Source organism: Ciconia boyciana, chromosome 1 (genome assembly GCF_034638445.1).
Source record: "Ciconia boyciana chromosome 1, ASM3463844v1, whole genome shotgun sequence".
NCBI classification, from domain to species: domain Eukaryota; kingdom Metazoa; phylum Chordata; class Aves; order Ciconiiformes; family Ciconiidae; genus Ciconia; species Ciconia boyciana.
In genome coordinates this window covers 173,953,432-173,977,978 of record NC_132934.1, presented here as the reverse complement: position 1 = coordinate 173,977,978, position 24,547 = coordinate 173,953,432, and the positions used below count along the sequence as shown (strand labels likewise).

The 24,547-nt window shown below is 39.5% G+C and overlaps 1 protein-coding gene across 12 annotated transcripts in view; it reads left to right on the top strand.

The window, feature by feature from the left end:
• The window catches only part of LMO7 (LIM domain 7), a 136,223-nt gene that overhangs the window by 75,096 nt on the left and 36,580 nt on the right, over positions 1–24,547 (top strand). For 10 of the 12 annotated variants that reach the window (XM_072850048.1, XM_072850052.1, XM_072850049.1 and 7 more), the window contains 5 exons: positions 15,315–15,345; positions 15,758–15,871; positions 16,358–16,556; positions 17,715–17,967; positions 22,563–22,592. In XM_072850048.1, coding sequence (XP_072706149.1) covers positions 15,315–15,345; positions 15,758–15,871; positions 16,358–16,556; positions 17,715–17,967; positions 22,563–22,592 — 627 coding nt within the window. Of the gene's footprint in view, positions 1–15,314; positions 15,346–15,757; positions 15,872–16,357; positions 16,557–17,714; positions 17,968–18,422; positions 18,734–19,080; positions 19,372–20,322; positions 21,037–22,562; positions 22,593–24,547 lie in introns of those variants that run through there. The other 2 variants (XM_072850054.1, XM_072850051.1) reach the window with 2 other exon arrangements.

Below are 24,547 nucleotides of genomic sequence, written 5' to 3'. Positions count from 1 at the left end.
GATCGGTCAGAGGAGAGAGAGAAACTCGCTTTTATCTCTTGAGGAAGGAATCTTTTTGATGGACGTGTACCAGAGGCACGCGTACCTTACTTATAGAAGGAGCTTTTGTTTGCAGAAGTTTTGTCAGGAAAGCAAATATGTTCAAGGCCTTAGAAACTGTTTGGTCAAGCTTAATTGCATGTAGGTTTTGGCATGCAACTTTTAATGGAACATGTTTCTGTTATTTGTTCATCTGTAGTCGCAGAAGAGACTGGGCTCCTTATAAGCTGAAATAAGGAGCAGTGAAAACGGTGGAAGAAAACTACTAAACAGTGTTTTTTCTACCTTCACCCATGAGAGAGTATTTCAGCTAATTACTTCAGGTTACTTCAGCTCTTGGTACTGTGACTTCTTTGTTAATGCTATGTGTTTAGTTATGAAGACTCCCTTCAATTTCAAAACAAGTGTATTAATCTTAATCTTAACCTGTAAAATATTCTAGAATCTGTTTTTACTGTAAATGAAGAGGGCTAGCATCTTCTCAGTTTCTAGTTCCTTGGCCGTAGGTGATCCACGTGCCACCGCTGCTGTCATTCTGAATAGTCTTCTGATAACTCTCCAGCTAATTTGGGATACCCGGTGAAGATGCTTTCTTGTTGTTTTCATTCTCCATTGCTCAGACATCTCTGCCAGGCGACTCACAAAACAAACAGCAACACTGGGTCAGCCTCAGAGAGTGCACGCTTTGAAGTAGAGGGCAGGTGATGGTTATAAAAGGTTAGTCTTCAAAGGTATTACAAAAGGTAGCTGTAGAGGTTTCCATGCATTTACTTATTAAAGTGTGTAATGTCCTGATCCTTACATACAAAAAATAATTAGTGGGTAATTATTAGAAAAAATTACCTTGTACTTTCCTTGGTGGTGGAGGATATAGCAGAAATTAGTTTATAGCTGGGATTTGAAAGTGTGTGGCTCTTTTTTAAGTGATGGTCAACACAGCAAGATACAGGGACAAAGATAAGACTATAAGACAAACTGGATATAGATGGTCAAGTTAAAAGCCTTGTAGAAGAGAGAGGGCAGAAAAAGAAGTTGGCTCGTTAAACAAAGCAAGTTGCAGTCCATTCTAATCTTTGTACTTGCAGTAAAATAAATAATTATTTGAGAGTAAATACTATGCTATTGTGTTCATTGGATAATTATATGTTTAATTTTTCGTAGAGAATTGCCTTTTGGTTTGACTAAAGCTCTCTTACCACTGGTGGTACTCCCTGGCCAGTCTTCAACTTGTGAAGCACTTTGGCAAGGCTTCGTTGTACCCGTGAAACACAGGATCCTCTATGCAAGCCAAAATAAAAGCCTTTTTGAAGAAAGCAGAATTTCAAAACAGTTTTTATTTCTGTAAGTTGCTCTGGAATCATGAGCGTGTTAGTGAACATATTTTTGAGGGGAATTGGTATGACACTGAAAATCAGTGTATTTGAGATTTTACACATTGTAAATCATCGCAGAATGAATTTAAATGTGCATTTATGTATTTTAAAAGGCCTGTTTACTTCACATCCAATCTGCTGATTTCTATGCTATCAGCATTCATCAATGCTAAAATTTCAATGTCACTGCTTAAAAAGAGAAGCAATTTGGGAGTGCTTTTGACAGGAGTTTGTTTTTTCTCTTTGCAAAGAATGATACCTCTGTGCTTTTAATTTATTATTATTTTCCTGGTGGCTTTCCTTTTTGAAGCATTGCCTGGTTTTTGTTGGTAACTTTATTATACAAAAAAGTTCAAATATAGTACCTGAGTACCTGTGTACCTCTCCTGTGCCTGTTACGGTTTTTCCTTCAGGGGCTTAAGTAATAACTATGTTACTTTTAATAATAGTTCAAATAATTACATACTTGACATTTTGTTCAGAGTTCATGCAACAGTTCTGGATTTCTTTCCCTAGCAAAGGCTTCTACAGATTCTTTCCTACCTGAAAAAAATTTTGGGGTGCATACTTTTACATGTACTCAATGTCCTGTTTTCCAACCAAAGAGCTTTAAATGCAGTGTGGCAGAAGACTTCACATTCATCTTCTTTCTCTTTGAGCAATAAATATCTGACTACTGCAGTGGTTCTGAATCAGTGTCTTCCAATAAATTAGCATCAAACAGATGGCTGATTTTTTATCTCATGAGCTGTTTTTGATAGTACTGATTTGTGTTATTAAAGATGAGGCTTGCATAACTTACACTGCAGTATAAGCTATTTTTGAGTATCTTGGAAAACTTGTACACTATACTACTCTGCCATAAATGTATTTCCTTGAAGATGAAGGCTGTTGCATGTCTTTGTACCTTCACTTGCTAAAAAACCATCTACAACAGTGACTTTTATTAAATTTATTTTTAAAATGTATACTCTAGCAGGTTAATTGGGCCACTAACTGCACCTACGTCTCTACATTTCACATTCCACTGAAATGTAGAGAGGATAAAATGTTAAGAGCATTCCAGCTATTTTTTTGTGGCCTTCACCGCCAAGTGCTAATGCTATGCAGCAAGAAAGTGAAAGTATATTGCAAAAAACTTCCAGTGTTTTGTGGATAATGTGGTCAATGGTTTGCCATCTGGCAACTGAACATGATGATAATGCTCAAGGTTATCTCCCATGTATGCTATCTGTGGGTCAAAAGGTGAAGGCATTTCCATCCCATTCTTTTATCCTGTACTTTATGGTGGTTGCCTTCCTGTCAAGGAGCAGCTGAGTTTTGCTGCAGTTTGGCAACCTATTGCTAAACCATCAGCAGAGACTGATTTATCCTCTACTCATTGGAGGATGCTACTGGTTATTCCTTCGTTGCACTGAGTTAATTTCTTCTTGTAGCTCTGTTAGCCTGGAGGTGAAAAGGAGGAGGAGAGACCTTGGAAATTATTCTGTGTGTCTCTGTTGCAATATGCACATTGGTGATGAGACCTCTGAGATGGCTTCCTGTGTGATTCTTCCCCAAATGTAATTTGTTTCAGGTAGGCTAAACTAGAGTTAAGTGTAATGAAGAGGAGAAACATCCAATTAGCTTTAGCAAACTGCCTTTGCATTTCTCATCCTGTCTAGATTATCAGTCTTCCTTGAGGGGATGATAAGGTCTTGGTTTTTCACTGAATTGTAAAACAGTGAATATAGTGACAGCACTGTTGTTGCTGGAATTTCTGAATCAAATAGGGCTAAAAACTTGAGACCAAAAAGGCTGCTTCCATAGACACTTTCCAAGGTAGCAGGTCTGTTGGTAACGCAACATGCGTACTGTCCCTTATGAACCTGAGCCTTGTAGCAAACTGGTGCCATTGACATACTTTGCAGTTTAACCATTAGTTTGATTTAATCCTTGCAACGATTAAATACAGTAATGATTGCCATTCACAAGGTTTTCAAGACACCCTTAGTCTTCAGAAGCTGTGGATTCCTAGATGAGAGTCTCAAGGTTTCTATTAACCTTATCGGGGTTGAAAAGACTGCCTGGTCTTTGTGTAGGAATGATGAAGATTGTTGGGGAAAGGATTTGTACAATAGCCTCTTCCAGAGCCCAAGGGTTACTTTTGTGTTATCCTGGCTCTGTGGTTTGATTGACTTCTGGGAAGGATAGCTTACAACCACCATGGGTGTTTAAGGAGCCTATTTCTCCAGTGCTTCATCTGGCTAGGCAGTTGATGAAATTCTACAGATGGCTAACTGTAGTTTCCAAGAGTTGGTGCATATAGTATCTTCTTTCTCGTGAGAAGGAAGATTCCTAATTTAGCATTTACTCATGCACTCATTAAAGATGTTGGGAATATTGCCATGGCCTCACTTGGAGCAGAATCGGATCGTTTTGTTCCACTCCCTCCCTACCACCAGACTTAGTTGTAATAGCTTGTTGGAGCATTTTGGTGGTGTCTTAATTGGTGTATTAAGCTTTTTTTTTTCCCCTCAGTCATCAGTTTTGTGGTACAAATTACATACTTCATGAGTACCAGTGAAAGAGAGGTGTGAGATCATCTATAGTTCCCTGGCTGGGATTGTTTTCCCATATCATTAATTTTGTTCAAGTTTTTATTCTCAGACTCCTCTAACTTTACAACAGAAACTCTCAAGTGACTAATAGCACATTTGGTTTCAGTAGGTTGGGATGCTCAGAACTGATGTAAATTCTCCAACTTCAGAGGTATATGGTCAGACTAGCTTAACTTTTTTTTTTTTTTTTTACCCTCCCTCCCCCTTTTTGCCTCCCACACAGACTTTCTAACATTCTGGCAAAGCAAGTATTTGGACTTTTACCCATTCTCTCACTTTGCAGTTACGGAGCATTCATTTTTCCAACATTAAAAACTTGGCCAGAAAACCTGGCCCAAAAAGCTTGATGTTTTGAGCAAATGTTTAAAAATACCCTCTGACTTGGCTGCTCTAAGTAGCCTTAAAGCACTGCTATCCACTAGGGTGGACAAATCCTCCCCCAAAAAGCTAATAAAAAAAGATAATAGTTATCCAGTAATATTGATAGCAACAAATTGAATTTCATCATTTCAAATGTTACAGAAATAAATCTGAAGCCATAAGGAACCTGAATAACATCTTTAAGTAGCTCCCTTACGTGTGGCTGTTGCAGGAGCTGAGGATGGGAGGTGAGAATTGTAGCAACTATGGAAAATAATATCTGCTTATCTTAGGGCTTGTCTGTTCCCCAAAACAAAAGGGCACATTTTTGCTAAGTGTAGTACACTTTGTGAATTTTACTTGATTTTTGTATTGTTTTTGTTTTAAATTGTATTGCTGTTTCACACCATGTCTTCTGGGAGGGCTGGTTCAAGGGGAATACATCCTTTTTTTGCATTCTTTTCTGATAAGGGTGAATAGATTAACATTTGACTCTGCATTAATTGTAGTGCTCTTTCCTAGCTCTAAATATTTCCTTACAAATGAAGGCATAGCAAGAAAACATAGGAAATAATAAAGTTCAGTTGTATCTGTGTACCTCATTTCTTCTGGACATATATGCATCAACATAATTTAACAGATAACTGACTTCAATAGAGAGAAGTCGGGTTCAGTCTGTGTTTCATATTTTTGTGCTCTGTGTGATGAACGATGATGTTGTGCTCTGTGTTGCTAGGGTAACCCAAAGAAACATAGAGAAAATACGGCAAAATTTCAAAAAGGAAGCATTATAATTTTGTCAGTGCTTCTTATTTGCTTGTGAAATATTTTGCCAAAATATTACTGAGAAAACCCAGTAGTCCTTTAAAGTTTTTATTCCAAATGTAGAGACTAAACTAAATGATGCAGTCATGCAGTAGTGATTTATTTCTACTTAAGAACAAATTCCAACATCACTTTAACTTGTTTCCAAAATCTTTATCATGGAATAAACTGCACTTACCTTGTACCTCCATTTTGTCATCTTTGCTCTGTCCATCTCTATAAATAAATCTAAATTCTTTCCAAAATCCTAGCTCTATCACACTTTCCCCAAAGCTGTGCTTTTAGTAATCCCACTTTAAACTCCTAAAGCTTTTGATCTTAAATAATATGACAAAAGTAGAGAATAAAAAGAAGGGCTGGGGTAGACACTGCCTCAATTCTCTGTCCTTCTGTACAATAGTTTGGCCAGCACTACACTGAAATTGCTTAGGGGAAAAAATGAGCCCTCAGAAATCTGTGCAAGTGACTCTCAAGTGCTGCATATCCCACGTGCCCCCAAAATGCAGGGGGTCTGTCTCCTCTCAGGAGGATATATGCTTCCTCATGCTTATACCTGCCATTATGGGTCTTGGCTCCCCTGCAGAGATGGCAACTGGAGTGGACTGAAGCCTGGATTACTTCCCACTAACGGGCCATGGATAGGGCATCTGCAGTTTCTGCTGTTAACTCTTAGTGAGTCACCTCTGCGCTAAATTGTTTTCTCTATAAGTGTTAGAACAACAGCAACTGAGCAGATACCTATTTGGACTGGTGAAACTCAATGTTAGCACAGGCGTGAGCATAGCAGTACCTGGATTAAGTTACTGTCAGTCATCTTTTTTTCTTTATCAGCAGATATGTTTGTCACCAAATATCCGGTATAAATTATGCAGTATAGACATGAGGTTGTTTTATTTTTAATTTTTTTTTGCGCACCATGAAAAATTAAATAAATGTCTTGAAGTCACTATTGAGAGTTGTAAGATGTAGTAAACTGTTTTGCTCATACTCAAGGCACTTGTACATCACCACCTGTTTGCTTGACACAAAAATAACAAAGGATTACACTTACCAAATCTTTCTCTGGGCATGGACCAAGGGAGGAGAATGAATGCAGGAAGGTGGTGGTTTTTTCTCCTCTCTGATTATAGGCTATAAAAATATCTCTGTCTCTCTGAACAAGCAAAGTTGTATAACCTGCCAAATCCTAGCTCTTCCCAAGGGACCACGTCTGAATGCTTTATCCAAATTGAACGATTGTATTAATCCTGGGGGTCGAGGGTAAGAGAGTGCATGCAGGCAGTTGCTATGGAGTAGTTGGTAGATGGAAAATTTTCTGCCCTAGCTTACCTTGCAGTAACTTGTTTATCCGTACCCTGAGTTGGTGCAGAGGTGTCTGAGCGATACTTTAGAGGGAATAAATGAGTCAGTATTGAGGGCTATTCTACAAAATTACCTCTGGTATCTGCCTGTGGGGCAAGGGGATGTTGAAATACTTCAGTTAAATGTGAGAGTGGGAGTAAAAAGGACAACAATTTTGGAAATATTTAATTTAATAATGGCAAAGAGGCATCAGGCAATAGAAAAGTGAATTTCTGTATTGTCTTGAAAAAATGCTAACTGTGAGTTGCCATGGTTGCTGCAGCTTAGCTAAAGCAAATAATATACTTCATACAGAATAATTTTTTGTAAAATGCTGTTGAACAATTTCTGTGCTGGTTAACAGCTGCACCTTCATGTGTTTTGTATATATTTCTAAAAACTTACAGCATTGCATTTAATTGCCTGTTTTGATACTTATTTTTCAGAGTGACTCCCCAGATATACCAACTGTTCCTCTTGGAAAGAATGCTAGCACAAGTGTGTGTTCCCCAGATGGATTTATCTTCAAATTAATCTACAAAATTTACACAAGATGGTCTAGTTTGGTGGGGGGGAATGAAGGGAAAGGATCTTCAAAACTGAATGCAAGAGAAGTTAATGTAGATGATGATCAACAGGATGAGCTCAAGACTGTTGATTTTTGGGAGAGGGGAGTGTAAAATCTCAACATTTATAGAAGGTACAAGGAAGAAAAAAGATAGAAGTTGTAACATTTACTATAGCCCTGGTGCCAGGGTCAACTGAATTATGTACAGTTTTGTGGGTTTTTTTTTTTTTAAAAGAGGTAACAGGGAGGTAAAAGAAGGAGAGATGGAGTGATCTAGCAAAGTGATATGCTCCAAGTGCTAGACCAATGCTTTGGAAGTTATAAAAATCTATAGGGTGTGTAAACAGTGATATGATAGCTATCTATCCATCTGTCTAAATTGCTGTGTTTAAGTGTGGGGGGTTTTTTCTTGAAAAGCAAGTAATTTCACTTCTGAAATTCAAACATCCTCTTGAATATGAACAAACTGTTTGATTTCCTTTGAGAACTTCTAACACTCCGTGTGAGCTTGGAGTCAACTCTGCAGCTTCTAATTCCTTGTGCAGAGAGTCTATCATTTCTTATAAAAGTCACTGGATGTTCTCATGGCTTCTTGGCCAAAGTATATGGCATGTGACTGGTACCTTTCAGAAATAAAATACCTGCTATTTATTTTTGCATAGGTACCGATCTAGACCTGGAATTTAAAGTAACCAATACAGACTGGGGAAAAATTCTAGATTTGCTCTGGAAAAAACAAACAAACGAACAAAACAATAGAAGAAATACCCAGTTTAATTACCTGTAATTAGTGAAGCTGCTGACTTAGGGGGTTTTAGGAATGGAGTAAGTAAAAGACACAAAAAGGGACCATTCAACAAAGCTACACTAATTGTTATAAATACTTTAATTTTCTTTACTATAGCTTAACATTTGAGCAGGAAGCTGCAGTATCCTATCAGTCTCTTCTTTCTGTGCAAGTTGTTGCTGCAGCGATGCTCCATCCCTCTTCCCCTGCCCACCCCTGAGACGAGAGCCAAGGAGTGCTCAGGTTATCAGCCAGGCTCCTCCACACAGGCTTGTTCTTCTGGGGATGGTTTTGGCAGTTGTTTAAGGGTTTTATTTTTATTTTTTATTTCACAGGTATGCCTTCTGCCCCACACTATCCTGAATATTAGTTTTCTCTTTGGGAGAACCTGTAGATTAGACTGAGATACGAAGAAGCTGGCAGAGGTGGACCACCCAGGGAGGGGTCGGAAAAGAGCGTGAGGAAATGGATAATATGAGTGTCTGGTGACTTGCCGGGGCTGATGCACGTTTCTAGAAGTGCCTGTTTTTGTTTTGATAAGGGATGCAAGAATAGCGTGGAAGCATAATGGGTGAGATCAGCAAGGAAGCGCCATGCTCAAGAGGCAGTATGAAAGGACGGGCTCTGAGGCAATGGATGGCGACGCGTTCCCACGGAGGGTGTTGGCCGGCTGCGTTCCCTCTCTGCCTTTCCCCTCTTGGGCATCTCTTTTCCACCCCTCAGCCCCTTCATTAGAAGGTGAGACTGCAGGGTGGGGACAGGCTGCTCAGTTATCAGGGCCCACAGAGCTCCTTGCTGCCAGATGGCTTTGTAAGGGCATGGAGAAACAATTTCTGCCTACATTTTATACCTGACTCTGTGTGCCGTTACAATGTAAGTGGTATTGGGTCCAGTGGATGTATTCCGGTGGAAAATACATGTGCTTTTTATAGTCAAATAGAAAGGTGCACTTCTAAAAGCTGTTCTCGAACGCTGCGGCCATAACCTGACCGTTTTATTTCTAGCAATCTCGGCAGTGAACTGTGGCTCTCAGGATTGAGTATCAGTTCACTAAGAATCCAAGTGGTGGAGGAATGTCCTCATGTTTCTGTACCCATGCGGCAGCCCCATCTTCCACTGGAGCCTTTCTATTCTCAGCAGCACGTGGGAATTCAGTGAGATCCGATAACGGCAATATTAATAGCAGTTGAGTAGGTGGCCAAAGAGGTTGAAATTTAGCACAAGCCTGCTGCTAGTTGGACAGCCAGCGTTCGTCTCCTGCGCAGCATACCTCGGCGGGGGTGGAGAATCCTTCAAACTCTCCGACGTTCTCCTCAGAAGCGTAAGTGAAGCTGGTCGGTATCAGGATAAAGCGCCTGGAGCTTGGCAAGGAGCTCAGGAGTGGGCTCGTTCTGCAGCCTGCTGACCCACTCCGGCTCCCAGGCCAGGGCATGGCTCTTCCAAGTCCTTCAAAGGGCATCTGGGAAGTAGAACCGCTGCCTTGGTGGACGGAAGTTCAAAAGGAGAGCACTGATACTTCTTTTTAAACAGAAATCCGTTCAAGTCCTGCATTCATGAGATCCATAGTACAGAGGAAGGGATGGAAAACAGATAGCTTTGGCAGCTGTTGGGGTTTCTGGAGTATTCGTCACCAAGGGAAGGGTTTGGCAGTGGGCAGAGTGCATTTGTCACTGGCACATTCCTTTCTATCAGTGGGAGTGTCTCTGACCCTTCTTTCTCCCCGTAAATGGGTTCAGATTGTTCTTATCTCTTTGGGCATGACCACGTGGCCTCGTCTCGGCAGATAACTCTCATTTAGGGGAGGAGAATACTCTGATCTAGCTTTTTCTTTTTTAATCATAGATTGATATCTATATTTTAAATATGTTTCTATGTGAGAAACAGACCCTCAGAAAGCCATGCTTTCTGAACAGGATGCTGTAAAATCACCTTCCAGAATTTTGCTCAGACTTCTGGTATCTTGGATTTGGTCTTGAGCTCCACATTGATGTTCTCCCTGGAAAATAATAAAGTGAAGTGTCAAAGTAGATTTGACATCATGAGTTGCTAGTTGCTGGAATTTAATATATATTAGGATGTGGTGGAACCAAACCATATAATGTGTTAGGAAAACAAAATCCAAACTTGAGTTTATTTTTTAAAAGTTTTGAAATAAGTCAAACCTAAACGTAGCTTCTTGAAATGCATTGCTCTTTTATAAAGAGGCACTGGAGAGATGTATGTGTAAATGCCAGCGTTGCCAATGGATATATTTTATAATTGGTTAAAGTCTAGTTCATGATTTCTTAAAGTACTGTAGTCCCCTAGCTACTGTAAGGTATATGCGTGTCTTGTGCAATAATTTTTTTTTTTTTTTAAGTACCTCAGAGTGCATTAAAATAATACTAGCAAGCTTTCCTCACCCCTCGGAGCTAAGCATCAGTAGATGAAGGGGAAGCACAGAGTGCCTCTGGCTGGGGTTTCGTCATGTGGGGGACTCTCACGGGACTGGCGTGTGGAGCAGGGTCCTTCTCCACCAAGCCCCCTGCCCATTCCTCTGCAGCAATGCGTTCCCTCTGCCACGGTGCTGACGCAGTCACTTGTATGAGCATGCTATGAAACAGATGAGTGAGTTAATTTGGGGTTTGAAAATGTGTATTAGGAAAAACCCCGGTGCACAACATGGAACCGCAGCGTGATTCAGAGTCGTGTTGGCATAACCACGGGGGCAGCAAACAGGAGTGGCTGGAAGGGAAAAGGAGACCAGGAAATCCTTAAGCTAGAGCTGCTGCCAAAGCCTTTGTATTATCAGGCTAGGGCCTTGGTGACTAGTTTTGCTATTTAACCTTGAGCAAACAGCAAAGCTGAGAATAAATTCCTTGAGCTGTGGCTCAGCCTGCTGATCTGCCGTGTCACTTTGCTTTATTCTTGTAGAGTGGTCCTCGTTAGAGAAACATCTGTCAGTCCGTGCTGGCTGGGCGTAAGTGGTATTTGTGAATACATGTTGTGTTCAAATGTGACGGAGGTATTTGGTCTCTAAGTGTATCACCTACTAAAAAGCGAGAGCTATTTCTGTCCCATTTGTATTTTTTTTGTTTGCCAAAGGATTGACGTAGATCAGATGATTTACACAGAAGGTATTATTTCTCCACGGTTGGTTATTTCTCCTTTTTTTGCATCAGTGTTCAACTTGGAATCATGCAGTTGTGCTTCATAATTATTATAACAACTCCCACATATTGTTATCATGTGGCTTTTAGACTTTCATGCTATGTTTGGTAGATATTTTCCAGGATGGCTAATCTTGAAGTTGTACATAAACTTTTATTGAAACTACTGCCAACAATTAAGGTTCACACTTTGTGAATTAAAGGTGTACTTTTAAAATTTTGACAATTTTGAGTTGGGGTTTGACATTGGGGGTAGATTAGGTAACACAAAGAATCAGCGTTGCTTTTCTTTTAAACTTCAGGATGAATGCTAAAATGCTGAGACTGGCAAGAGCAGATGAAGTATTCGGAATCAAGTTTTTTCTGCAAGATCTTAACTGCTCTCCTTAGCAGCTTCCTTTGCTTAGGTCAGACATATTTAGTAAAGTTGCACTGTGAGTGAAAGGAGATACAAAAACCTCTGGGAAGACAGAGAAGGTAATGTTTGAAATGACGCAAAGTGGTTTCTAAGCGGTGTTGCATCATCATTTGAACAGGAACCCACTTATTTCAGCAGATTGTTTTTAAGATGCAGCCTTGGCTGTGCCCTCCTGAGCAAAGCAGCAGCCTGCTTATAACTTTCAGCATAACGGCATTCATTTACTCAAGCCAGAAATTAGGTTACACAGAATAATATTTTCATAAAGAAGATAGTCTGCACCAACTGGGCTCTACGACGATTTTGGATGAAAGCATCAAAAAGCAGACTTCTTTCACAGTTGCCCAATGTGGGATTGGTGTTTATTTGCATTGATGAAGATACTGCAACAATTGGGATACCCCGTCAGTTCCTAGAATAGCTTTCATAGAACAAAAGTCTTTACAAGCAGTGCTGCGTGTGCACTTCAATGCTATGCACATGTTCAAAATAAGGTTATAATTGTCCCAGAGTGTTTAAAAAGCTTAAAGGCTATATTGCTGAAGTTGTTGCACTCCATCTTCTAACTGATTTCTTCAAATACAATGTGAGAAACTGAGTTTTTCAGCCCTGTGTGTTTAGAGCCAGACTTGAGAAAGGGAACAGAGGTGGGAGCAGGAGCTTGCTGGTGGGTAGCAACAGGCTGTCAGAGAAGGTAGGTTCATGCCTCCTCTCACAGCAGGAAAGAACTTGCTATGCTTGAAGTTAGTGCCTCTGTCTTGTCCCCTGCTATGAACTGTAGTATTCAGAGCTATACACAAGACCCCAGTTGAATTCTTTGCATAGTACTGCATAGTATTTACATTTTGATAACACTCTATGAAGGAAAACTTCTATTTAATATAATTATTTCATTTTGTGTTTTCATTTACTGCAATTGAGTTAAAATCTTGCTTTTTTTATTTTGATGCTCACAGGAAAAAGTCATTCCTCTTAAAAGCTCTTCAGTTTGTATCACGCTTCTATTCAATAGATATTTACCCAGCTATTTTAAATGCAATGTACTGGAGGGTAACTGGGCAATGGCTTGTGCACATAAGCTCAGATGTTCATTGTGAGCTTGGCCAGGTTGTACATATAAAAGGCTCTTATTTCACTCGGAGAATGGATCCAAGTGGATCCAAACTGCGTCTTCTGCAAGTTGCATGCCTCAGAGGAGAAGCAGCTATAAAGTTTGTTGGTGACAAATGATTTTTAAGGCCTTGCAGTAAGATAACAGCATTGCTTTTTTATTCAGGATTTTCTTTTGGCAAAAAATTACATACCTATTGTTTTACACAGATTTTAGGACAATAGACTAACCTTCCAGAATCCTCCTCCTTTTCCTTGGTGAAGTGCCATCGAAGAATTAATATACGCCTATATAAATGAGGAACTGATTGCTCTAGATAAGCTGGGGTTTTCTTGTTTTGTTTTTTCTTCTGCTTGGACTACATCTATCATGATAAGTTGCTTAAAAGGTTTAGAGACCAATAGGCGTAGTTCAGAGAAGGAGAATAGTAATGCAAGTGAAGAAACTTTATTCACAAAGAGTAAACAACTTGTCCATTTGCTTCCATTGTTAGCCGAGCAAGCATGTGGATGGAGTACTGTCTCTCATTCGAGTGTGTGAAATATCTCCCTGCCTGCACCTTGGGTCTCAACTATGCTCGTTGGTTTACCTGAATGTCCTAAGTTTTGCAGTGTTTATAGGCCAAGTACACAGGCCTAGTGTATTTATGGTTATTCCAGTATAGAAAATACAGTAAAATATAAAAACAGCTGAATGTTGCTCCTGTTGCAAATGGTTGACCTAAATGATCCCAGAGAACTCATGGAAAGCAGAAGTGGACACCATCATGTTCAATCATGTAGCTTTGCTCTACATGAAGGCTGGCAACCTCTTGGATATAGGCTCCAGCTGACTAAGGGCAGAGTTTTTCACTGCTTGCTAGACTGCTAAAGTTTGGAAGCAAACTTTTAAGGCATCCTTAGCAAGGGCATGCATGGCCTCTGCTTTTATAACTGCAAATAACGGAAGAAATTCTGCCTTAATGAAAGGCTCTTAGACCTTGAAGCTAAAGAGTGTAAACCTGTAAAATGTTCTCTGTCAGGTGTGGGAAGTGTCATGCCACCACCACAAGAATAATTTTCCATCCTCTTGGGAAACCAACCTGTCTCTGGTCAGCACATTTGGTCACGGCCATGGTGTGTCCTGCAGCATGGACACCAGAAATTAAATCCATGTACTGAAGAAAAGGAAGAAGAAAAATTTCTCTAATATCATGCCCAGTGAAAAAAGAACAACAATGTGTTTCGGAAGGTTGTTTGTTTTTTTTTTTTTAAAAGTGTAAATATTTCACATTAAAGGAGAGGGATTCCTCCTTATCCATGAGAAAGAGGTTGCTGACTAGAACACCAGTCATGTTTTTGGCATGCGATATTAAGGAAGCTGCAGGTGGGGATTGCGCAAGTTGGATCCATCTCAGGACTTTGTGTTCCTGGCAGCCTGATTTCTTTATGGGGGGGGGACGGGCAAGGCAATTACAGCCACACCGAGTGGGAGTGGGCACTCTCAAACTAGGAGGAAAGAGAAGGAGGGATGGTCTGTGTTCCTGCTGGTTGTCACATTGCATGGGATATGGTATCTCTGTGAAGAGTACCGTCTATGCTGACCCGGCCCTGTCATCATTTTGCTACCTCGTAACTGTCCCCTGAAAGGTTTATCTTACCTTTTCCCTGCAACCTTTGACTAGCTTGTTCTTAGACGGCCAGAAACAGGATAAGTGCCCTGATACATCATTGATCTGACCTGTTACGAGGCTCTGTGTAGGTCTTTCTGCCACCGTATGTTAATTCATGGCTTTTTTTGTTTGAACCCCCGCGCCGTGCCGTGTGTGAAGCTTGCCGCTGAGCCACCCCAAACCAACAGTGTGTGGGGCAGCCGAAAAGTCGTTTCGGTGTATTTAAGCCATTTGCCCTTCCATAGCCGCTGGCAGTGCGGGCGGGAGGGTTGTGCAGCTGCTGTCTGCAGTCCAGCCCTGAATATTTACACCCGAGGAGTGAGTCTGTGGTACCTCACGTTTGGGAGGCTCCTAGCTGAAAAGTTTCTTCTTCTTAAAATGAGCGGGAGGAGAAGAGGACCACCTTGAGTGTGCATTGGTGCACTTCCGAAGTGTGCCACTAATTTGCCATATAGATTTAAAAAGTTTACTAATGTTAGTGATTGCAAGTTTATTTAATTTTTTTTGAGAAACACTTATCTTACATAAAAGCAAACCAACCCCCTCTTTGCAGCCCTACAACATCTCTCTCCAGATGTCCCAGTTTCAGTTGCTCATTTTTTGTCTGAAAACTTCTCTTAAGGCTGAAGCGTTCACTGTGTCTGAGGCAAATATTTTGGAAAATATAATATGATCAAGGAAAAAAGTAACAATTGAATCTGCTTTCATATGGAACTGAAGATCTTCCTGGGTAACAGAAGCTATATTTCCCAAAGTCATTAGCTTGTTTTCCACTTTTGTTATGTTGGTAACTAAAAACCTTAGCTAATTAAAAAAGCCTAGAGCCTTTCTGAGTTCTTCTCAAATCAGAAACTGTAATAGATCAGCTAGCTCCTTCTTTATATACCATGATTGAAGTAGTACGGAGTTATGCCTGTGAATTCAAAGCAAAATGCTTTTTATTTCTTCTGGAATAGTCATAGTTGCATATTTTATACTAGCCTCTAATTGGGCTTGAAACCTTTTAAATCTTGAATAATAATTAAATTTTAAGTCAGAGATTTTAAAAGGTTTTGTTTTGTTTTGTTTTTCTCATTCCCTGTCCTGCTTCAGACCGGAGGAGACCAACAGAAGAGTGAAAAATGTAAGACTTGCTTACTTCAATGCTTTCTGAAACTATTTCACACTAATTCTGTTTAAATATTTTTAAGACATTTCTGTTTATGGCGCTATCATGTTTACCTTATTCTTCAGCTGTTCATTTATCTGATGCAAATTAGTGCCATGTTACAATGATCTCTACACAGCTTACTTTCCCAAATAAATGTAATAATTAAAAACAGTACTTATATCTGCTTACTTGAGATAGATGAGATGCATCATAACACTCTTTAATTAGTTTTGGTGGAGATCCTAGCTAATGCTGTAGACAAGATTTTACACTTCATTGTGGAAAACATCTCTAACAGCATGCTGAGATGCTTCATACTAGTACATGGTTTGAGAGGAAAGTAATGAAGTTTATATTTGATTTTTTTTTATTTGTTTGGTTTTAGGTTTTGATTACGCTATACTGGCTTGGGAGAAAAGCTCAAAGTAATCCTCATTATAATGGTCCATACCTCAATCTTAAAGCATTTGAGAAGTTATTAGGGCAAGCATTGACTAAGGTAAGGAATCCAAAAAGAATAGTAAACCTATAGCCTGAATTTTATAGTTTGCTATACATTACAGCATCAACTCTAAACAATCTCTTGGGGGTTTAATTTTATTCTTAGTTTAGAGAACATGGTCATTTGTTTTGGTTTTTTTGCTTACTATCAAAGTCCATGTGAAAGGAATGATTTTTAGCTTACACTGGTTCTTCTGCTACCCATAAAATAATGAAATTCAGAATCCACCTGCTCTTATTGATGTGGTAGAGTGTGAAAAGGCTTGTCTTGATTACCTTTGGCTAAGATAAGAGAAATTTAAGACCTTGTGTTGAATCTCCTATCCAAGCTTTTGTATATGTAATTTTTAGGGGTTTTCAGTAGTCTTTGGTAAAGTCCACTTGTTCACTCAAAATGCATTTTAAAAATTTTTGAGCAAAAACTCACGAGTAGCACTTGCACCTTATATTATTGCAAAAGACCTTTCAAAACTTACTCTCATAGGTGCTTGAAGAGTCCAGCCACCTGAGCAGAAGTGGCAGGGATAGTGGGTACGGTGATATTTGGTACGTTGACCGGGGAGAGCCCTTTTCATCTTCTGCTAGCCATAAAAGAGACGATTCCTTTGATAGCTTGGACTCTCTTGGTTCAAGATCCTCCACAAGCTTTTCATCAGATATAACCTTGAAAGGTGGCAGTGAAGGTATGTTTTTTTCCTCTTTTAAATATTTTGTTGACATACGTCTTATGAGTGTGAGAGAAGACAATGTATGGACCTAGTACTTTGGGTACCCAGTACTTAAATTGGCTTGAAAAGCAACTCTGGTTTTGCCACTGCCACAGTTGCATTTTGCTTAAGCAAATATTGACCTTTTAACAGTTGGTAGAAACAAAGCAGCGCACGCATGAATTTTCCTAGGAAGGGCTGCTGGGAGTCTTGCTCTCACATCTGCATTAGGGTGTGTGTATGTGCAGGGTATTTTCCCATAGTTCAGGAAGAGAAATTGCTAGAATTCAGATCCTGAGGGGATCACCTAAAATTCAACAGTTGCAAAAGTCTCTTGCCTTGTTCCTAGTGTGGATATGTCAAACCTCTGTGTCTTCACTCCATTTGTTAATATTCGATATTCAATAGGATTTTTCTCGCCTAGGTTAAAAACTGAATAGTAGTTGTTACTTTTGATAGTTTATCATGGAAAGAAAGGTAACAAGGAGAAAGTTTGTGACATTGGATTCCTACAGCTGTACTCTAACCCATGTTCCTCTTCCAGTTTTAAAATTCAATACAAACTTGTAGTCTAACTTAGTTATAAAAATTGTGAGCTTTTGGGTTTTGTTCCATGTGAATAACATAAAATCATTGGGCCAAGGCCACATGGAGCATTTCTGATCTGAGCAAAGCAACATGTAGCCATGCTAAATATGTGATATACCCTGGGCTTTTACTGGGCGTTAATCTGGTGAGATGAGCATGTTGCTATACTGTTTGCTGGTAACTTGTCTTTGTTAGTAAATTTGAGTGGCAAGTATGTTTTTAATTAAAAACTTCTGTGCTGTTTTATGTCTTCAATCTAGAGGTTAGAGCTTTGCTTCCTGCAGGGAGCAGTGATAGTGAAAGAATGGAACAAATGTAGCAGGGGCATGCAAACCAGACTCGGCTTAATGGATCTTATCACAGCTTTGCCACAAGCTTCTAAAAATACCTCTCTTACTGTCCTGTCAGTAGCTCAGCAAGTTTGCAGCCGAAACATCTTGAATATGGAGTTAAATTGATTTTAGAACATTTTGATGCAAGTTCTAGCTAGAAGCTTGCGTCTAGAGAATAATGTTTGTGCCTACCTTTTCTCCCCTTTCTTCTAAGGTTGTGACAGTGACACAGACTCGGAACTGCCTTTCAAAATGCATGACTCCCATAAAGATGACAGGTCTTACCGTAGGATTTCTGTGATTGAACCGAAACCTACCGCTGACTTCAATCGCTTCTTACCCAACAAAAACAAGCAGACGGCATATGTGCCGGCACCCTTAAGGAAGAAGAGGACAGAGAAGAATGAGGACAACAGGAGGAGCTGGGCAAGTCCTGTCTTCACTGAGTCAGATGGAACATTTTCAAGGTACTGGTGTGTGGTCTTACTTAAGCAGACTTCGGTTTAGGACTTTTAAAATAAATTATTTCTTTATTGGTTAAACAAAAGCTGCTGTTGCTGCAATACGAAGTAAAGTATTTGAGTTTCCGTATTTTAATGGGGGGGGATGTTTTGGTGTGGTTGTGTGGTTGTTTTTTTGTTTTGGTTTTATTTTTTTACTTTGTTCCACATTACTCAAACACCAGAAAACTAGTTATGTTTTGAGTCTGGTCAGGCTCCAGATAGAGGGGATTTAAATGATCTTAAATGCAAGTTCACGAGAGCTAGACCTACGGTTTTAGATTCTCATTAAAGCCTTTGAAAATATGGTGATGAATTTTGGTTGTCTGGCTTCTTGGTGCATACAGATGAGGTTAGTGGGCAGTTCTTGGGTTTCATCATTGCCTTCGTGACTTCACTGTCTTCATTCTGTTCCTGTTTTGGTCAACCTCAGTGGACGTGAAAGGAATCCCGTAGCTTCCTGCCAAAATAGCAGAGCAGAGCGTGGGCTCACAAATCCAACTTCCCTCCAGATGATCTATGAGTATGACAGTGGCTCTGATTCAGAAGCTGAAAGAAGGCTGCCCGACGTGGTCATGGATGACTTAGCAAAACGTAGATTTCTAGTCAAAAAGAGCCCTGTAAGCTCTGCTGCACCTGGACATCCTTTCGTGTTGCGCAATGACTCTCCTAAATCTTGCTCACAAGAAAGTTATCCAGCTGGTCCACTAGCTGCAATGCTTGAACCACTGAGGTCAGAGATACTAATCCAAGATCCAGTAACTATTGTATTACCCAAATTGCAGTCCATAAATAACTGCATAAAGTTAGTCTTCTAAATGGCATTTTAACACAGCTGATAATTTGTCATGCCTTTTCTGCCAAACTTCATATTTTTGTCGGAGGCGATAGGATGCTGATATAACCATTTAACTTTTTTTTTTTAATACATATTATTATTTATGGTGCTGCAGTGATGGAATTGAGAACTAATTTGCTTCATTCACGAGGTTGAACTCCTGAGCAAAAAAGCATGTCTTTTTGCATTCTTTATGTCAAGTTGCTCCTAAAATATCTTAACTGATTGGGTATTTTGAACAGTAACCAGAGGAGGCAGAGGCAGTTGGATACTAAAGAGGAAAACAAACCAAGAGTTAACATTCCTTCAGAATTATCTGGGTATTTTGATGAGGACGAGGAAGAAGAAATAGGCATCCCAAACATTGAAAAAGATGATCTCTATTTTCGCAAGCTAAGTTCTTCAGCGGCAAATACAATGGTTGCTTTTGACAAATTTCTTCCTAAGTTTTGGACTCCAGAAGAAGAATTGCTATGGAAAAAAATCAGGAAATCCTCTTTCAAACCCTGGTATAAAGAGATTCAAGGGTTCAGGTGCGTTTTCATGCATGCCCCTGTTTCTCTTCTGTGTGCAAAATTTACAAATAAAGTGTAGTTGTTTGACTTTATTTTTAATTTTTATTGCCAGTGTAGCAGCAGGATATGTTTTGTTTGGGTTTTTTCTTTTTTTTGAGAAAATAACTGAAATATTATTTCCATTACACTGTTGCTGCTGTGCATTTTACTCAATGAGTACACTTCGTGTTGTTTTTTTTTCTTTCCCTCTGCTTGTTCTTTGTGCTGCTGCACAGTAGAAAGAAATCAGATTCTGAGGATGAGGAATTTGCTTACAAACAAAGCTCTGCCATTGTTGCTAATCAACCAAGACCAAGTTTTGACTGGAACAGCAGTTGCAGAAGGGATCAGAGCTATAAGCCAACTGCTGAATATGTGGGAAGCTCATTGTCACAGATTGCAGAAGGAAAAATCTTGGAGGCTTCTGATCAGCCCAGGTTGATATTGCTGCATGAGCTGTACTCTTGCTGCATCAAAAAGAAATGCCTAGATATGCAACAGCTAAATGAAATTAAACCATGTCTTGTGATGTTGCGCTTTTTTTGGTTATTACTATTTTGTTGTTGCTTTGGTGTTTTGTTTTGTTTTTTTGTTTTTTTTGTTTTTTTTTTTTTTTTTAAATGTAGCCGGAAGTTGCTGGTCTCCTGAAACATGTAAATGCAAAAGCATAACATGCTGTAAAGGGTTACTGGCTTTGTGTGTGAGCATGTAAGTGTGCTGTTTCTGAGCAGGTTAGTATGCTGTGATACCTTTACGTTGGTTGACGTGTGCTGTGCTACGATTAGTGGTGGTGAATGCCAAGCGGTGTAGTAGTACTGCTTGGGATACTGCAAGTCTAAACCAAATGTATATCACAATACGTTGTGATCTGCTTGTCTCTTGCTAGTTAATGATATTTTTACTTCCCTCCTTTTGTTTTATATGCTTCAGTCAGTTTTCGTTACTTCAGGCCCTGCAAAAATACTCTGACTACTTGTCTTCTGAAACGAAGACCAAAATTGATCCTACTTCTGGCCCTAGGCTCATAAAATGTAGAAAGAATATTTCCTTTGTACCAGGATGCAAGCAAGGAGACGCAGAAAATGGATATCTGTATCCAGATTTAGAAAACGATGACTTGTTTGTTCGGAAAACTGGGGCTTTCCATGTGAATCAAGTTGTTCTCCAAGACCCCCGGTATTTAAAAAAATTCTCTGAGCAGGAGCCTCCCCTAGAGGGTGAGATAATTCTGCAACCCAGAGAGGGCCAACCTGTGATTCCAGATTTGGAAAAGGATGACATGATTTTCCGTAAAATCCTCTCTCAAAAAAAAGAGGTGCCTTTATCGGGTGCTCCAGACAAGTACCACCCAGCACTTTTTCCTGATCCGTGGAGTCTTCCGGAGGAGATCCGGTCCAAATTTCTATGTTTACTTGAAAAAAACACACCGGAGGAAAGAAAGAGCAACGGCAGAGTGCTGTCGCCATCTTCCCGCCATAAGAAGGACGATATGCTGACCCGCAAGATTGAATCTTGGAAGGTGGGAAGCAACGTCCAGCCAGTAAATTTCATCCCGGGTCCATGCAGCGAAGAAGACTGGAAGAAGTGGGAAGCGATCAGGGAGGCCAGCAAAGTTAGACACAAGAAACGGCAGATGGTGGAGAGGTCAGGTTGTGTCCTGCACGGATTGCGCTTGAGTGCCGTTGAACCCTTTCCATTCAGAAAAGCATCGTCTTGTGCTGAACCATTCGTAGAGTGCCAATCTGCTATTTGTTCGTGGCGTCCTGGACAAGCTTTTTACTTGCTTTGAATAGAAGCTCATGACTGCAATACCATATTTTCAACAAAAAAAATTACAGTGTTTTCTAGTTTTAGGCTGCTATTTTAGAGAAAATATATTCTCATTCCTTCAGGCTCAAAGTTCTGCATAAGTTTCTTTCCATGGTTGAACAGGAATAGTGATTATTCAAAAGACTGTGGAGGCGAGAAATATTTTCTTTTTTCCCCCAATATAATTGGTAAAAACATTTGTGAAACACATGAATGCTTTAACGACAAATTCTGGGCATTCTGATATTCTTGCTTGCACCTAAGTTTGAAAACACTTGTAAACTGTCCTGCCACAGTTTTGAGATTATTAGATGAGGTGACAAAAAATATTAGTGTTATTTTGCCTGCCCAAGGTCACAGTGCATGCAAGGTGTGTGTCCATGTAATATTAAATTCCACTGTGACATATTTTATTCTGCCAGTATTTTCCCCCTGCTTTCCTACAGTCCTGATTGATTAATACTTTCCCCTACTCTTTTCCTGATATACTCAAAATTTCTCTTCTCTGACTGGATACTGTTTTTAACTACTTCCTAGCTCTCCTTTGAATTTTGTACTTACTGGGGGAGAGTGGGGTTTCGAATGTTTCCTTAACTCTGAAAATACGGCATTGCAAATTGCAGTTCTCCCAGCTGTGCATCGTTACTTTGTGACTAAGACACTTCCATGTTCCAGTTGATACTTTGATGTTGCTGCATTTAATTTTTAAGCTTAATACTGTTAACAGAGTGCGAGCTTCACTGAGGAATATTTCTGAAGTGCTTGAAAATATTTCACGTTTTAAGAATTCATTCAATAGAATAAAATACTCATATTCAAGAATACTAAAAATCCTCTTGAATCATACTGGATGAATTTGGTTCTCCACTTAATGTGCTAAACTTCTATATATGGCCTTTTAGTCTTACCCATTCCAAGTATTGCTTTCATTTAGAATCAGAGATGGTTGAAGTAACAAGAAAACAGCCTCTGTAAGCTAGGTTTCTTGTTGGGGCTCAGGTTGGCATTTATTTTCACTTCTTGAAGTAAGTATCTTTCGAGCATCATGCTGTTCAGCAGCACTGGAGTAAGTGATGCAGAATTAATACAGGGCTCTATTTGTGCAGTATTGCTAAATCAGAAGCATTGGAAACTTGCAGGCAGCCTTGTTCTGTCAGTTTTCTGCCCGACTTACACATCATGCAAGTCCTGATGTGTTTTTTGACTAGTGTCAGATCTCCAATGTGCTGTTCCATGCTGGCTGGTCCTCAAGCTTTCAGTTTCCCCTTCACTTAGTGAGAATGCTGGTGTACTGGTGGTGTTAATGTTGTTATGAATATCAAGACACTGAATCTTTTCTTTTTTGGTTTCTGATTTCTCAGACTGTTTCAAAAGCTTTCTGATGAGCAAGGGTAAGTTTTATAAAAGCTTGAAAGTTCGTAACGCTATTTTTGCCTCTTTAAATTTTCATGCATGCACAGTAGCTAAAAACTCATGCTGAAAACAACTTGTGCATGCTGCTTTGTTGTTCTGTGCTTGGGCAATTTATGTAACGAATGTAAGAGACTAAAAGCTATGTGTCTGGCAAAAGTTCTCTCTGGCGTCTAGGGTATCTGAGTTATGGTTATCAGGCACTTTGAAAATCAGCTCTAATATTTTATTCCTGCTGAAGTGAAGTACTTGAAGTTCTGTATTTAAATTAGGCCTTAAAACATTCAGAAATGTAAAGGAAGATTAGTAAATATTTTATTTTTTAGTAAATTTGGCTGTACAGCTAGAATCTGAAAATAATTAACGACACAGTATTTCTCACGGGAGTGATGAATGTTCTGTGTTTATTTTATATACTTCAGGTTATTAAATCCTCAGTGGTAAACTTACTGGTTAGTGCCATGTGAACTTAGGTGTTGTTTATGATGTACTGTGACTAAAAGAGAAATATTTTTCTACTTACTGTGTGATAAGTATTTGGTTATGCATGGTGTTCTAATTTTTTAAAAAAATGTACACTTATTTATTTACTTATTTATTTTTACCCTGAGGCAAAACCTGGTAAAAGACTAAACACTTCCAGAAGAAGCAAGAAATGTTTCAGAAGAAGTTAGATGTTAGGGGAGGGACACTCAAAAGGCTCGAGTCACTAGTTAAGTTTTGAAGTTAAGACTAGAATTGAAACTAACATCCTGTTCCTTGGTATGAACGTATGAATATACCTGTACTTAGGGTATATTATATTTAGGTCTAGATTTTCCTGTTTTGTTGCAGGCAGATAGAGAAACTCGAGAGAAAGAAAAGGAAACCCTAGTCATGTAAGTTTCCTTGAACTCATCTGGAACAATTTTGATACTTATGTACAGTTCAGTTACCCAAAACTGTTTCTACATGTGATATAACTTAACCATAAAAAAAAAAAAAAAGAGGAAAAGAACTGTACAAGAAAAGAGTTTCTGCAATAGTGACCGGGAGATTTTTGCTAAATTTGGCATTCTTCCCATTCAGAAAATAGACAAGCAAACAGGTATAATGAGTTAATGCACTAGCCTTTATTTCTAGAGGCCAAAGTCCAAAGTCTTACGTTACCAACGAAAGTGAGTTGGGCTTCTTGGGAGGAAGTGAGAGAGTCTGATTTGTTAGTTCAGAGCTCTCTTGTTATGTAACAGATTAGAGCAAGGCCCTGTGCTGAATCAGTTTTGGTTTTAACCTGATTTTCCATCGTATCAGAGAATTGCCACATTTTCAAATCCTGTTAGAACTTGGTTACACCCCTCCATCATTCAAATTTTGTTTGGATAAATGCAAACAAAAGTGTTTTTGAAAAAAATAAAAATAAAACCCAGAAGCCTAGCTTTCCTTTTATATTACAGCATTGAACCTTATGATGAAACACCTGCATTTTGCTTGGTGTCTCAGAGGCTTGTGGTCAGCTCTGGGCAGGAGTCTTGTCATACCTAAATTAAAAGTCCTGTTGTGTTTACCACTGCAGTGTGAAAGTATAAAGGAGAAAACAGCATTGGAGAGAGGGTAAAAAACTATGAAAAGTGAGGAATTTAGGTTAAAGGGAACTCGTGAGTAGGAGTTCGTGGGGGAAACTTGTAGACATATTGAAGAAATTAGTGAGAAGATGGCTGTGTTAGCCATCCTGACTTGGATGGAAAGCATCAGGGAGGCTTGAGGAGGAGTAACGTAGGCTAGTGGGGCCCATGACATGCATGAATTGAGCATTTAGCAGTGAATGACTTTTATCTTTTAGAAACATGCATCAATAACTGACTTGATTTTATGATTAGCCTAAGGAAGGAAAGAACTGAAGGTCATTCAGGGGCTGTTACTGGAGAGAAGAAGTGAAAGGATGGGAATTTGGACTTGA